The 14,333-nt window shown below is 36.0% G+C and overlaps 1 protein-coding gene across 2 annotated transcripts in view; it reads left to right on the top strand.

Moving 5' to 3' along the window:
- Nucleotides 1-14,333, top strand: part of MYCBP2 (MYC binding protein 2, E3 ubiquitin protein ligase) — a 183,012-nt gene that overhangs the window by 145,163 nt on the left and 23,516 nt on the right. For both annotated transcript variants that reach the window (XM_021709917.1, XM_021709915.1), the window contains 5 exons: nt 155-220; nt 1,868-2,107; nt 2,404-2,502; nt 12,728-12,808; nt 13,831-14,097. In XM_021709917.1, the coding sequence (XP_021565592.1) occupies nt 155-220; nt 1,868-2,107; nt 2,404-2,502; nt 12,728-12,808; nt 13,831-14,097 (753 nt within the window). The remainder of the gene's footprint in view (nt 1-154; nt 221-1,867; nt 2,108-2,403; nt 2,503-12,727; nt 12,809-13,830; nt 14,098-14,333) is intronic.

Genomic DNA, 14,333 nt, shown 5'->3' with positions numbered 1-14,333 from the left:
GTAGCAATTGTGTTTTAGTTGGACAGATGGGCTAGTGTCAACTAGGAAGGATCCTAAAAGAAAGGCAGAAGAGTTGATGTGGTATTTGGTAGTTACAAGGTTGTAAATTCTGAAGCAGGAATATGACATAATAATTGTGAATTGTTTATTTTAGAATAAAGTTACCTCAATGACCTTCTTAACTGGCAAAGCAGTAGAAGATTTGTGCAGAATAAAGCAGGTAAGTGAAATTTTGTCACTAAATGTTTTGCTACTTTGGGAGAAATTTCTTCTTCTCAGCCTCTGCTGTTGAGCTCCAATTTAGCACACTACCAAAGTATTACAGGAAATCATCAATTTATAAAACAATAAATTGACAAATGGTACAACATAGGAACAGTAACAACATCCTACCCATTATACCCTAAATACTTCTATACCTACAGTCTCCCATTCCCCACTCCTCTACAAAGACTCAAAGGGCCTTAAAAATTTATCACAAGCCGGGCTCGGTGGCTCAACCTGTAATCCCACGCCTTTGGGAGGCTGAGGTGAGTGAATTGTCTGAGCCCGCGGGTTCGAGACACGCCTGGGCGGTGAGACCTCATCTCTACAATAAATCAAAAAATCAGCCGGGCATGGTAGCACATGCCTGTAATTCCGGCTACTTGGAAGGCTGAGGCGGAAGGATTGCCGGAGCCCAGCAGGTTGAGGCTGTGGTGGCCGGGAGCGGCCACTGTACTCCAGTCTGGGCGACAGAGTGAGACTTCAACTCAAAAAAAAAAAAATTTATCACAAATTTCATTCACACTTAATACCATAATTCACCTATGCCTTGGGATAGAATAGACTGTTGTCTTCTAGCTTGAAAAATCTATCACTTGTAACTGCAGCTATATCCAAATTGCAAGTCAGTTTACAAACCATCTCTAGAAACAAGTTCTATTTGGGCACATGTCTGAGGTTGCTTGCAAGCGCTCTTACTTGCTTTAGTGAAACTTTGTCAAAACTGTTTCTTTGTGGCTACTTTATCTCACAAAAGTTGACCAGTTATTTGTTCTCAACTCATATTAAAAGAATGAATTGACATTTTTGGACTAGACAAATAATAAATTTTATTTAAATTGTTAAAGAATTTGGGAAAATAATCCTCTTCAAGATGAGATAGTTTTTGCTTATACTTAATGCCCCTTTTAGAAAACTGACATTTTCAATTACAATATCAACTTAAATGTCAATAAATGATGTAGAAGTCTCCAGATCATTTCTTGGCTATCAAATGCCCTAAGAACACTTCATTTTATCAAGGGAACAATGTCAAAAATCATTTCATAGAATATAGACAGTTAATCTTTGAGGAAAAAAAAGTAATTCTTGATGAAATTTAGTGAAATAAGGAATCACAAGTGTGAAGTGACATATATACTTTTCTTCAAAAGTAAAACATCTAAGTAACTGTACATTATAAATATAATGATGTGTGCAAATGAGGTTGCACAAAAAACCTCATATCTGATCTTGTGATGTTTCTGTTTCCACTTCGTATAGGTAAAGTACAGTCATGTAAATTGTCTGTGATCATTTCATTTATATAATTTGTGCTGAGAAGCCATATAGTGGTTAAACCTGGATTTTAATTCTCCATCACTTACTGAGAGTTCCTCAACCTGTGTTAACCTAAGTTTCTTCATCTGTGTAGTAGCCACTAGAGATAATATTACTTATCCTTGTTGGGTTGAAATAAGATCATCAGCATGAAATAACCAGATAACCCTTACTCTCTGGACAATTACTTGTTATTTAAGCTTGCTATTATTAATACCAAGTTAGGATGGTGATAAAAGTGATTCAGCTGTATCAGGTTCCTGTCCCTTTTCTGTTTCACCAGGTTGATCTGGATTCCAGGCACATTGGTTGGGTAACAAGTGAACTTCCAGGAGGGGATAACCACATCATCAAAATTGAATTAAAGGGCCCAGAAAATACACTAAGAGTTCGACAGGTCAAAGTCCTGGGATGGAAAGATGGTGAAAGCACAAAAATTGCTGGCCAAATTTCAGCCAGTGTGGCCCAGCAAAGGAACTGTGAAGCTGAGACTCTGCGTGTGTTCAGACTTATTACATCTCAAGTGAGTGTCCTTCCTACATATTCTAGTGCAGGATAAATTGACATAATATATTGCAAGGATGTAGCAAAGTATTTTGTAAAACTTTTTAGAGATTTCTGACTATAACTGTGGTTTCTTTTTGCTTCTCATAGCCCCAAATATCTGTTTCGTGTTGCAATCGTAATTCAAAAAAGTAGTGTTGTATGTAGCAAGAATAACATACTATTAAACTTGCAGATTCAGCTAATGAATCCTCTAGCTTTCCAGTGGTAATCCCTGTCATTAATTCCTTCTCACATACCTATCTTCTTCATCAGGTCTTCGGAAAACTCATCTCTGGAGATGCTGAACCTACACCGGAACAAGAGGAAAAAGCCCTCTTGTCATCACCTGAAGGAGAGGAAAAAGTATACAATGTATTTACTTGTATTTTAAAGATATTTATTTCTTTTTCATTTTCTCACTTTTGTTCAGTGAAATAATTCATGTATTGCTATATATTTTAATGGATGTGTGATAATAGTTTATATGAAGTTTATATTTTTTAATCGGAAAGTAGATAGAGGAACTAGCCAAAAGAAATTCATTGTATATTCTAGCTACCATTTTAAATAACAGAAAATTTTGCACTATACTTTGGGCTTTTGTATTCAGCCATGAGCATTCATAAAATTAGCAATAATTGTCTGTGCAATGTCCCATCATTTATCTTCTCTTCCTTCATTTTACCTGTCCTTCATGGTCCACCTCAAAAATACCGTCTTCTTCATGAACCTTCTTTATGATTTCTCCAAAGAGTAGTTTTCCCTCTGTTAAAGTTCATAATAATCTATATGTGTCACTTTTCTTCACATAATTTTATCTCTTCTACTCTTTTTCAGAAACACATGTCTGATTTGTCTTTGTGTCCATTGTGGTATAATCACACACATATTTGGTAAATTCTTACTGGAATAACTACTCCAATTATACTGTTCTTGAAATTTCTTCTAAAATACAATTGCTTTACTTGTTTGGTCCTATTAAAACACTACCTAAGAAGAAGACTTCATCCATTCCCAAAAAGAGAAGTCAACCTTGACTAGTCTCAATATTGTAGTGTCTTAACTATCACAAATAATCACGTTGGAAGCCCTTTGACAGATAAAGTTCAAGGATTTATCCAGTCTAGCCCTGTGCCTTCTAATACAATAGTATCTAAATCATCACCTTTTTTTTGTTTGTTTTGAGTTCTGTGAAAAATATATTTCATAAACCCTGGTAGTTCCTTTCAGTATCTCTGGGAGATATCATTTGAATGAGCACATGACAATGTAACTACTCATAAAATCAATTGAATTTTAGTAAAAGACAATTCTGTGCAAAAATCTGAGAATGCCAGGTCCTCAGAAAGACGTGTTCTGTTCTTGGATATGAACCCTCACCTCCACCTTCCTGAAAAGAAATCCGCAAGAATACAATATAGTATATAAGTGAATTCTTAAATGTGTAAAAAAAAATTGAACATGGCGTAGGAGTTCATATAGTATGTCGAGATTATTGTGTCCTAGAGTGATCAGAGAAGTCTTTCTGGGGTATGTTGGAGTTAAGTTAGATCTGAAAGAGAGGGAATGGATAAGTGTTAGATTTATAGAGAGGGTGGGAGCAAGGACTCATTGGAAAGGCTGGCCTAACAGTATGAGAGTATATGTTGATGAGTTAAAGTTGAAAGGGAAAAGATATGCTAGCCATTGGATGCTTGTGGGATAAAAGAAAGTGGCAATTAAGAGAATCATTTTTTAAAGTCAGATTATTGAAGTATAATTTACATACCAAAAATTCCTCCTTTTGAACTGTATTGTTTATATGAGTTTTTACTCATCTATACACTAGTGAAGTCATCACACTCAAGTTTTAAAATACATGACTCCCAGAATCTCCCTCATTTTCCTTTGCAGACAGTCCCCCCACCTCTCCCTTAAAACCGGACAACCAGTAAACCAGTAAAATAGTTACCTTTTCCTGGGTATCATTAAATGGAACCACACGGAGTACAGCCTTTTTGTCTTGCTTCTTTTACAGTTAGTGTAATGCTTTTGAGATTCATCCATGTTGTGGCCTGTATCTGTGGTTCGTTCTTTGGATTTCTGAGAAGTATCCCATTATGGATTTACCATAATTTGCTTATTCTTCCACTTTTTGATGGCTATTTGGGTTGTTTCCTCTATTTGACTATTATTAATAAAGCTGCTGTGAACATTTGCATACATTAGCAACTTCTTTACCAAATATGTGTTTTCAAATATTTTCTCCCAGTCGATTTCTTTTCTTTCAGAGAGAAGTTTCCAATTTTGATGAAGTCCAGTTTGGGTTTTTTTTTTTTTTACATGATTCATGATTTTTGTGTTTTGCGTCAAACCCAAGATTACAAAGATTTTCTTCTCTTTTAGAAATGTTATAATTTAGCAGGCACAGTGGCTCATGCCTGTAATCCCAGCACATTGGGAGACAGAGGTGAGAGGATTACCTGAGTCCTGTGGTTAGAGACCAGCCTGGGCAGCTTGGTGAGACCTCATCTCTACAATAAATCAAAAACTTAGCTGGGCATGGTGACTTACACCTGTGGTTTCAGCTACTTTGAAGGCTGAAGTGAAAGGATCACCTGAGCCCAGCAGGTCAAGGATGCAGTGGCCGTGAGTATGCCACTGCATTCCAGCCTGGGCAACAGAGTGAGACTCTGACTAAAAGAAAAAGAAGAAAAAAAAAAAAGAAATGTGATAATGTGCCAGGCTCGGTGGCTCAGTCTGTAATCCCACGCTTTGGGAGGCTGAGGTGAGTGGATTGCCTGAGCCCACGGATTCGAGACCCGCCTGGGCAACTTGGCAAGACCTCATCTCTACAATAAATTTTTTAAAAAGTCAGCCAGCCATGGTAGCGCGTACCTATAATTCCGGCTACTCAGAAGACTGAGGCGGAAGGATCGCCGAAGCCAGTGGGTCGAGGCTGCAATGGCCAGGAGTGACCACTGCACTCCAGTCTGAGTGACAGAGTGAGACTCCAACTCAAAAAAAAAAAAAGAAATGTGATAATGTTAATTCTTTTGTTTGGAACTATATTCATTTTAAGTTAATTTTTATGTACAATGAGGTTAGGATTGAGTTTCATATTTTTGTACATGGATGTTATAGTACCATTTGTTAAAGACTACCCTTTTCTATTAATTCACCATAAATGCATAGGTTTATTTTTGGACTTTTCTGCTCCATTGATCCATATGTGTATTCTAATACCAACATCAAACTGTCTTTGTCTTTTACTGTAGCTTTGATAGCAGGTTACAACTTTGTTCTTTTTCAAAGTTATTTTGCTATTCTAGATCATTTACATTTTCATATAAATCTTAAAATCAGCATATCAATTTCTTTTTTTAAAAAAAAAACCCTGCTAGAATGTTTATTGGGATTGCACCAAATTGATAAATTAGAATTGACATCTCAATAATGTTGAGTCTTCCTCTCTATGAACATGATATATCTCTTTGTTTATGTAGGTCTTCTTTAATTTCTTTCATGGATAGAAGGCTATTATAAATGGCATTTTTATTTCACTTTCCAATTGACCAATTCTAGTACCAAAAAAATTGAATTTGTGTATTGAACTTCTATCCTGGAATCTTAAATGCACTGATAAGTTTTAGAAGCTTTTTGTAGATTTTTTAGTAGCTTTTTGTAGAAATCTCTGGGATTTTCTTCATAGATAGTCATGTTCTATGCCAAAAAAAGCTGGTTTTACTTTTTCCTTTACAGTCGATATACTTTAAATTTCTTTTCTTGTGTTATTATGGACATTTATTTGTACCCCGAGACTTTGCCAAAGTCCTTTATCAATGCAAGCAGTTTTTTACAGATTCTCTTGGATTTTCGAGGTATAGGATCATATCATCAACAAAGAAGGATAACTTGACTTCCTCTTTTCCTATTTGGAAACTACTGATTTCCTTCTCTCATTTAATTGCTCTAGCTAGGACTTTCAGTGTGTTGGACAAGAGAGGTGAGAGTGGGCAGCCTTGTCTTGTTCCAGTTTTCAGGGGAAATATTTCTAGTTTCTATCTGTTTAGCAACATGCGGGCTGTGGGTTTATCGTAGATGGCACTTACTATTTTTAGGTATGTTCCTTCTATACCTAGGTGTTTGAGGGTTTTTATCAAGAAGGGATGCTGAATTTTATCAAAAGCTTTTTCTGCATCTAACAATATAATCCTGTGGTTCTTGTTTTTACATCTGTTTATGTATTTAATTACCTTTATGGTCTTGCAGCTGTTGAACCAGCCCTGCATCCATGAATCCTACTTGGTCATGGTGGATGATTTTTGAGATGTGTCGTTAGAGCCGATTTGCTAGATTCTTATTGAGAATTTTTGCATCTGTATTCATTAGGAATATTGGCCTGTAGTTCTCTTTTTTTGTTGGATCTTTACTCAGTTTGGGTATCAGTGTGATGTTAACTTCGTAAAATTATTTAGGGAGAATTCCATCTTTCTCACTTGCCTGGTATACTTTCAGTAGGACTGGTATCAGCTCCTCCTTGTACATTTTGTAGAATTCTCCTGGAAACCATCTGGTCCAGGGCTTTTTTTTTTTTTTGGTAGTTTTCTTATGACAGAGTCAATTTCCTGGGTTGTTATTGGTCTTTTTAGAATCTCAATGTCTTCGTGTTTTAACCCTGGGAGGTTGTGTGATGTTATAAAGTTCTCCATTTCATTTAGGTTATTAAGTTTGTTTCTATACAGGTGTGCGTAGTAATCTCTGATAATCTTTTGAATTTCTTCTGAGTCAGTTGTAATTTTATCTTTTCTATTTCTGAATATGTTTATTTGGGCTTTTTCTATCTTTTTCATGGTCATTCTGGCTAGGAGCCCATCAATCTTGTTAATTCTTTCCAAGAACCAGCTTTTTGTTTTGTTGATTTTTTTTCTTTGATATTTTTGTCTTCTATGTTCCATATTTGGGCATTTACTTTGGTGATCTGGATTCTTCTACTAAAGTTAGGGTTTTGTTGGTTGTGTCTTTCCAACTCCCTTAGGTGATGTATTAGGCTGTTAACCTTTGATTTTTTCTATTTTCTTGATGTGTATTTGTAGAGATATAAAGTCCCCTCTTAGAACTGATTTCATAGCGTCCCAGAGGTTTTGATAAGATGTTTCTTCATTTTCATTTGTTTCCAGCAATCTTTTAATTTCTGTTTTGATTTTGATGTTGACCCAGTAGTTGTTCAGCATCATGCTATTTAGTATTCATGTTTTTGTGGGTTTGGGGAAATTCTGTTGGTGTTGATACTTATTGTTATTCTACTGTGGTCTGAGAAGGTGCATGGCAATAGTTCAACATTATGGAATTTCTTTATGCTTGATTTATGGCTGAGGATATGATCAATCTTGGAGTACATTCCATGTAGTGTTGAGTTGAATGTATATTCTGTAGTTGTTGGGTAGAATATTCTGTAGGTATCTATTACGTTCATTTGATCGAGTGTCAAGTTGAGGTTCTGGATCTCTTTGTTGATTTTTTTGCCTCAATGATCTATCTAGGGTTGTTATTGGGGCATTATTTCAGTTTACTTAGTAGTTGCTTTATAAATGCTGGTGCTCCTGTGTGGGGTGCATATATGTTTAGGATGGATATTTTTTGTTGATGGATTGAACCTTTTATCATTATGTAGTATCTTTTTGCTTCTTTTTTAATTTTTGATAATGTACAGATTGTTTTGTCTGATGTTAAGATCGCAACTCCTGCCTTCTTTTGTGATCCATTTGTCTGGAAACTTGTTTTACATCCTTTGACTTTGAGTCTGTGTACATGGTGAGATGAGTTTCCTGGATGCAGCAAATAATTGGGCCACGGTTTTACATCCACTTTGCCATTCTGTGTCTTTTCTTTGGTGCATTTAGTGCATTCACATTCAGGCTGATTATTGAAATGTGTTCGTTTATCCCCATCCTGAGGTTCATATAAAGTTTTTTCTTTGTTTTCTTTTATCTTTGGGGATGATGTATGTTTGTGTTTTCAAGTTTGCTGTCGTGATATATTCTCTGTTGATTCTGTGTTCTGCTGTTCTCTTGGGAGGTGTGTGGTCAATCTTTTTCTTCTGTCTTCTGTGCTTAATACCTTTTTAAGCATCTCCTATAGAGCTGGTCTGGAAGCTGCATAATCTCTTAGGGATTGGATGTCTGGGAAGGATTTTATTTATTTATTTATTTATTTAGTTGGAGTCTTACTCTGTCACCCAGACTGGAGTGCAGTGGCCGCTCCCGGCCACCACAGCTTTGACCTGCTGGGCTCCGGCGATCCTTCCGCCTCAGCCTTCCGAGTAGCCGGAATTACAGGCATGCGCTACCACGCCCGGCTGATTTTTTTTTATTTATTGTAGAGATGAGGTCTCGCTGCCCAAGCGGGTCTCGAACCCATGGGCTTAGGCAATCCACTCACCTCAGCCTCCCAAAGGCGCGGGATTACAAGCTGAGCCACCAAGCTCGGTTTGGGAAGGATTTTAATTCTCCATCACTGATGAAGCTGAGTTTGACTGGGTAGGAAATTCTTGGTTGAAATTGTTTATATTTGAGGACTTTGAATATAGGGCTCCAGTTCCTTCTTGCTTGTAGTGTTTCTGCCCATAGTTCTGCTGTATTCTGATTGGTTTTCTCTGGTAGGTAGTCTGACCTTTCCCTCTTGCTGCCTGTAGGATTTTTTCTTTTGTGCCTACTTTGTGAAGGCGAATTACTCTGTGTCTAGGGGTTGGTCTTCTCATTTGATGTCTTGCAAATGGTTCTCTGTATCTCTTGATGTCTTGCAAGTGGTTCTCTGTATCTCTTGATGTCTTGCAAGTGGTTCTCTGTATCTCTGTATCTCTGGTGAGATGGGGAAAGTTTTCTTGGATTACCTCGTGGAATACTTGCTCCAGGGTGTTCTCCATTTCCCTTCCTCTGGGATACCAATCTGGCATAGGTTTGGCCTCTTGACATAATTGTACATCTCTTATAGGCTTTTTCCTTTCTTTCTGAATTTTCTTTCTATGTTTTTTACAGATTGGGTTAATTCCATATTCTAGTCTTCAAGTTCTGAGATTCTTTCTTCTGCTTGATTATTCTGTTTTCCATGCTTGTCATCTTATTTATTTCCTGGATGAAATTTTTTATGGCCAAAGTCTCTGTCTTTCAGTGTTGTGTCTTGTCTTTCTTTAGTCTTATGCACTCTTTCCATGCATTCCCTAATCTGTGTCATATTCTGGGGTCAATCATTGGTGACTTCCATTGTTTGAACTCTGAAGTCTAATTTTTCAGGCATTTTCTTTTTTTTTATACTGGAAATTACGTATGGTCTTCTGTTAGGTTTTCCTCATTTGTGACAGATCTCTCTCTCTTTTATCTTTAGTTTCATTATTCATTGGCAGTGGGAGAGGCTTTCATTTCTGATATTTGCTCAGCCCTCTGTTCTTCCCGGATCAGGGCTCTGGATTTGTTCTATTTTTGTAACAGGACACTGATGTCCTTAGAGCTCTTCCTCGTTTCTTTTCTGGCCACACCCTTTGTCCCGTGGCTGAATCAGGGTAGGAGGTGGGGCGCTGGAGACTCAGCACTTGTCCCTCCATAGTTTGTGCTTTCAGGATATTCCCTCTGGGTCACAATCAACCCCTGAGTAGTTGATCCACCAGTCACAGAGATCAAGTCTGTTGCTCCATTATGAGCAAGCCGGAGCACTTTTCTGCCCCCTTTTCAAGATGGTGGCAGGGTATTCTTTTGCCTTCTTCAGTGGGGCTCTGCCTCTGGGCTTCTTCCACAGCCCTCGCTTCCAGTGTCTGGCCAGGTGGTGAAGTGGTGAAGCAGAACCTGGATCCAGCTGTCTCTCCTGCTGCAGTGGTGGAGCAGAGCCTGGAGTCAGTAGTGTCTTCCTGTAGCTTCTTCCCAGGAATACTTTTGTAAGTTAAAAAAAAAAAATGACGTTCAGCTTCTGCGACCTGGGAAGCACTAGGCACTAAGCAGAGCAGCTGCAATACCAGCTGCTTCACCAGGAGAGCCCTGGCCACTTGCTCACGAGCCACCACTTAATCAGTCTCTCCCAACAGCTTCTTCCTAGGAAGGGTTTTGTTGATTTAAAAAAGAAGAAAAAAATGACACTCAGCTTTTGCATCCCAGGAATTTCTAGGGTCCAAACTGAGCAGCTGCAGCACCAGCTTCTTCACCAGGAGATCCCTGGTCACTTGCTCCTGAACCCTTAGTCAGCTGTCACATGCCCACTTACTCACCGACACATACACAAAATTTTCCATACACTCACTCACACTGGGAGTTGCATAGTCTGACTGGCTCCGCCACCATCTTCCTCCAGCTTCTCGTGTTATTGTGTTATTGCTCTGGTTCAGTTCTTAAATATCATGTTGAGTAGAAGTAGTAAGAACAGATAGCTTTGCCTTGTTTTGGATTTTAAAAAGAAAACATTCATGCTTCTACTGTTAAATGTGATATTAACTAAATATTTTTTTGAATTATTTTAATGAGATTAAGGATGTTTCCTTCTATTCCTAGTTTGCTGACAATCAGAATGGATATGCTTATATATATGTCCTATATGTCCCTTTTTTCATTTTATTTTATTCAGTAAAATAATCCATACTTGGCTATATATTTTCATTGATATGTGATATTACCTTATATGCAGTTTATTTTTCTTACTTTAATAAAAAAAGATGAAATAAATGGAATGATAGCTACATAATATAGTGCTGTTTTGAGAATGATAAAATGCTCTAAAATTGGTTGTCGTGATAGTTGTGAATATCTGTGAATATACTAAAAACCTTGAATTGTACACTTTAAATAAGTATACAGTATGGTATGTGAACTATATCTCAGTAAAGTTATTTTTAAAAAGCTTAAATAAATGAAAAAAGTAAACAAAAATAGGATGAAAGAACTATCTAAAAGAGAATCATGTATAATCTGCCTAGTATTTAAACAGCAACAAAAAGGCTCTATTCTACAAATTTACTGTCTTTAATAGACGCAGAACTATTTCAGTTATTTGTTTCTTCTAGAGTGAGCGTTGATAGTTCTGACATTCAAGAAATTTGACCATTTTATCTAAGTTGCAGAATTTATTATAATATACTTTTATTTTCCTTTTAATATCTGTAGAAGCTGTATTGATTTCTCTCCTTTTATTCCTTATGTTGATAATTTGTGTCTTCTATTTTTTTAGCTCTTTGGGTAAGGTTCATCAAGTTGATATTTTCAAAGAACCACCTTTTTGTTTTATTGGTTTTCCTCAATTTTTTGTTTATTTTAATTGTTTCAGGTCATGTGTTCATTTGTTTCCATCTGTTTGCTTTACATTTGAGTTGTTCCTTTTTTTTTCTGGTTTTTAAATGTGTAAGATTAGATCCTAGACTTGAGATCTTTCTTTTCTCATGTAAGTACTTACTGCTGTTATTTTCTTCAATGCACTGTTTTAGCTGTATCACAAATTTTGGTGTATTGTATTTACATTTTCATTCAGTTCAAAATATTTTTTATTCCTATTGCAATTTCTTCTTTGACCTCTGAGTAATTAAAAGCATCTTATTTAATTTCCATATATTTAGGGATTTTCCTGGTAAGGTAATATTCTGTTATTAATTTCCAGTTTAATTCCGTCATGATCGAGCAATATGCTTTGGGTAGTTTCAGTTCTTTTAACATTATGAAGATTTGGATTCTGGCTTTTAATAACTCTGCTGTTGTTCTGCGAGGTGTTCCATAACTATCAGTTAGTTCAAAATGGCTTACAATGGTATTTGAGTCTTCAAGAGCCTTACTGGTTTTTTGCTCATTTGTTTGTTTTGGAGAAGTTTTGGAGTGTCTAACTATCTGGAGTTTTCTGGAATTCAGTTTGTCTGGTGGCTGATTTCAATTCTGCTGGGCTCTAAAACAGTTATGACCTTGTAGATTATCAGCTTTTTTCCTCATTGTTAGGGTGAGAGGGACATTCTCTTGTGGCTCTCTATCCTAAGAAATGTGAAACCAAGAACCATTTTTTATTCTTAAACAAAAGAGTGACTTGCCTCAGTTTTCTTAATGTAAAATAGAACATTAGAGTTTGCCTTATAGGATTGTGTGTGTGTGTGTGTGTGTGTGTTTGTGTGTGTGTATCTGTCACTTAGAAGAGTGCCATGTACATAATAAGTACCGTAAAACTTTATTTTTCTTGTTATGATACATTTATCTGATGACTATTGGTATTCAAATAGCTTAGTTTTTGTTAGGCTACTTTCCTTCTAATCAAATGATATTTTCCTGGATTACACTTCAAATAATTGAATGTGATGTGAACTGACAATGTTCACAATTTAGAAATCTATTTAATCGAGTGGCTTAGTTGACTACATTAAAGAAATGTATGAAAAGATAATATACTTCTCTGAATTCCTTAAGTTCTGAACTTTTGTTCTTTTTATTCACTTTGGCCAGTAGTGATTTATTCAAACTTTATCCCTTGTCTTAGTATTATAAGCCTCAATTTAAAATAAATTCACCTTAAAAATATCTAAAGTTGTTTCTCAGGATACTTTGCAATGTCAAATTTACAAATTTTATTTAAAGAGATTACTTTTTTTTTTCTTTTCTATGTAAAGGCAACATCAGATGCAGACCTGAAAGAACATATGGTTGGAATCATATTCAGCAGGAGTAAATTGACTAACTTACAAAAACAGGTTGGTTAATAGCCATCTCATTGTCTTCATCAGTTTTATTTGTTTTTAGGATACAAAGTATTTTCTAGAATTTATGGAGGCTTTTTCATGCTAGTTCTTTCATAGGTCCTGTAGAATCTGCCATTTTTTAAAAGAAGAATGAGTATATGCTTGCATAATTTTAAATATTGTTTTATGAATGTTAACTTTATTACCTTGCTGCCCTTTGTTATAGGTTGACTGTTTTATTTTGGTGCCAAATATCCAGCTACATTAGAGTATCAGATTTCATTTGTATTTCCTGTGTTCCTTATCTTTCCCTCCCATATCCTAACACCCCTTCCTGATTTTTCTTTTTTTTTTTTTTTTTTTTTGCTTATTTGTTGAGCAATTAATAGTACTTACTGAACTAGAGTTAACATTTTAAATATAACTGAGTCAGGGAGTAGCACTAGATTGTTCATGTAATAAGGTACTAGATAACATAATAATAGCACTTCAAAATTCAAATAAAGTATTGATTTGAATTAGCTTTTTAATCTAACTTTCAACACTAGTAAATCTTTTTTTAAATAATTAATAATATGAATTAATTCATGCTTTGTGTAACAGTGTTTAGTTGAATCTTAGATGCTTTCAGTTGTAAAATGTACTGTTATTGTATATATCACTCTCATAAATTATAAAGTGCCTCATGAATAGAATGTTAAAATATGAAAAACTGTGTTTTATAAGTGATAAAATACAATGATTGGTTTTTGTTTGATGTGATCAGCCATAGGCAGAGGCATTAGTGACTTGTATATAATCAGTTTCTACATAGTAGTTGATTTGGATATTCAGGTTTTTATCATGGCTCCCCTAGTTTTATAGAACTGTTTTTTAAAATGAGTTAAAATAATGGTATGATGGAGAATTACCTGGGAGGAAGAGTATTAAACTGAACATCAACTTATATTCTTACCTTGTTTTTTGTTTGTTCTAGTAGGAGTAGGAAATCAAAATTACAATATATTTTTTTATTTTCTGTTTCCTTTAAATAGGTATGTGCACATATTGTCCAAGCTATTCGCATGGAAGCTACCAGAGTCCGTGAAGAATGGGAACATGCCATATCAAGCAAAGAAAATGCCAATTCTCAGCCAAATGATGAAGATGCCTCCTCTGATGCCTACTGCTTCGAGTTGCTGTCCATGGTGTTAGCCCTGAGCGGCTCCAATGTCGGCCGGCAGTATCTGGCTCAGCAGCTAACTTTGCTTCAGGATCTCTTTTCCCTGCTTCACACAGCCTCTCCCAGAGTCCAGAGACAGGTGCCTGATTTACTACTGCCTTTCCACTTCTTTTGTTACTTAAAGCACTGTTAAAACTTGCAGTGCAAAGAGACTTACTGAGAGCCTTAGGTGTAGTTTTTTATGTTTTGTTTAGGGCCCGTATTTAAACTCCAGGTTTTTTATTTTCGACTTTTTATAATGAGAGTCTAGAAGAGAAAATATGATCCATTTTACCAAGGCATTGTGATAAAGAGTATTCTGGCTACTTATTACCT

The sequence above is a fragment of the Carlito syrichta genome, unplaced genomic scaffold (genome assembly GCF_000164805.1).
Source record: "Carlito syrichta isolate Samal-C Ts95f unplaced genomic scaffold, Tarsius_syrichta-2.0.1 Scaffold287711, whole genome shotgun sequence".
Classification (NCBI taxonomy): domain Eukaryota; kingdom Metazoa; phylum Chordata; class Mammalia; order Primates; family Tarsiidae; genus Carlito; species Carlito syrichta.
This window is presented reverse-complemented; position numbering and strand designations above follow the sequence as displayed.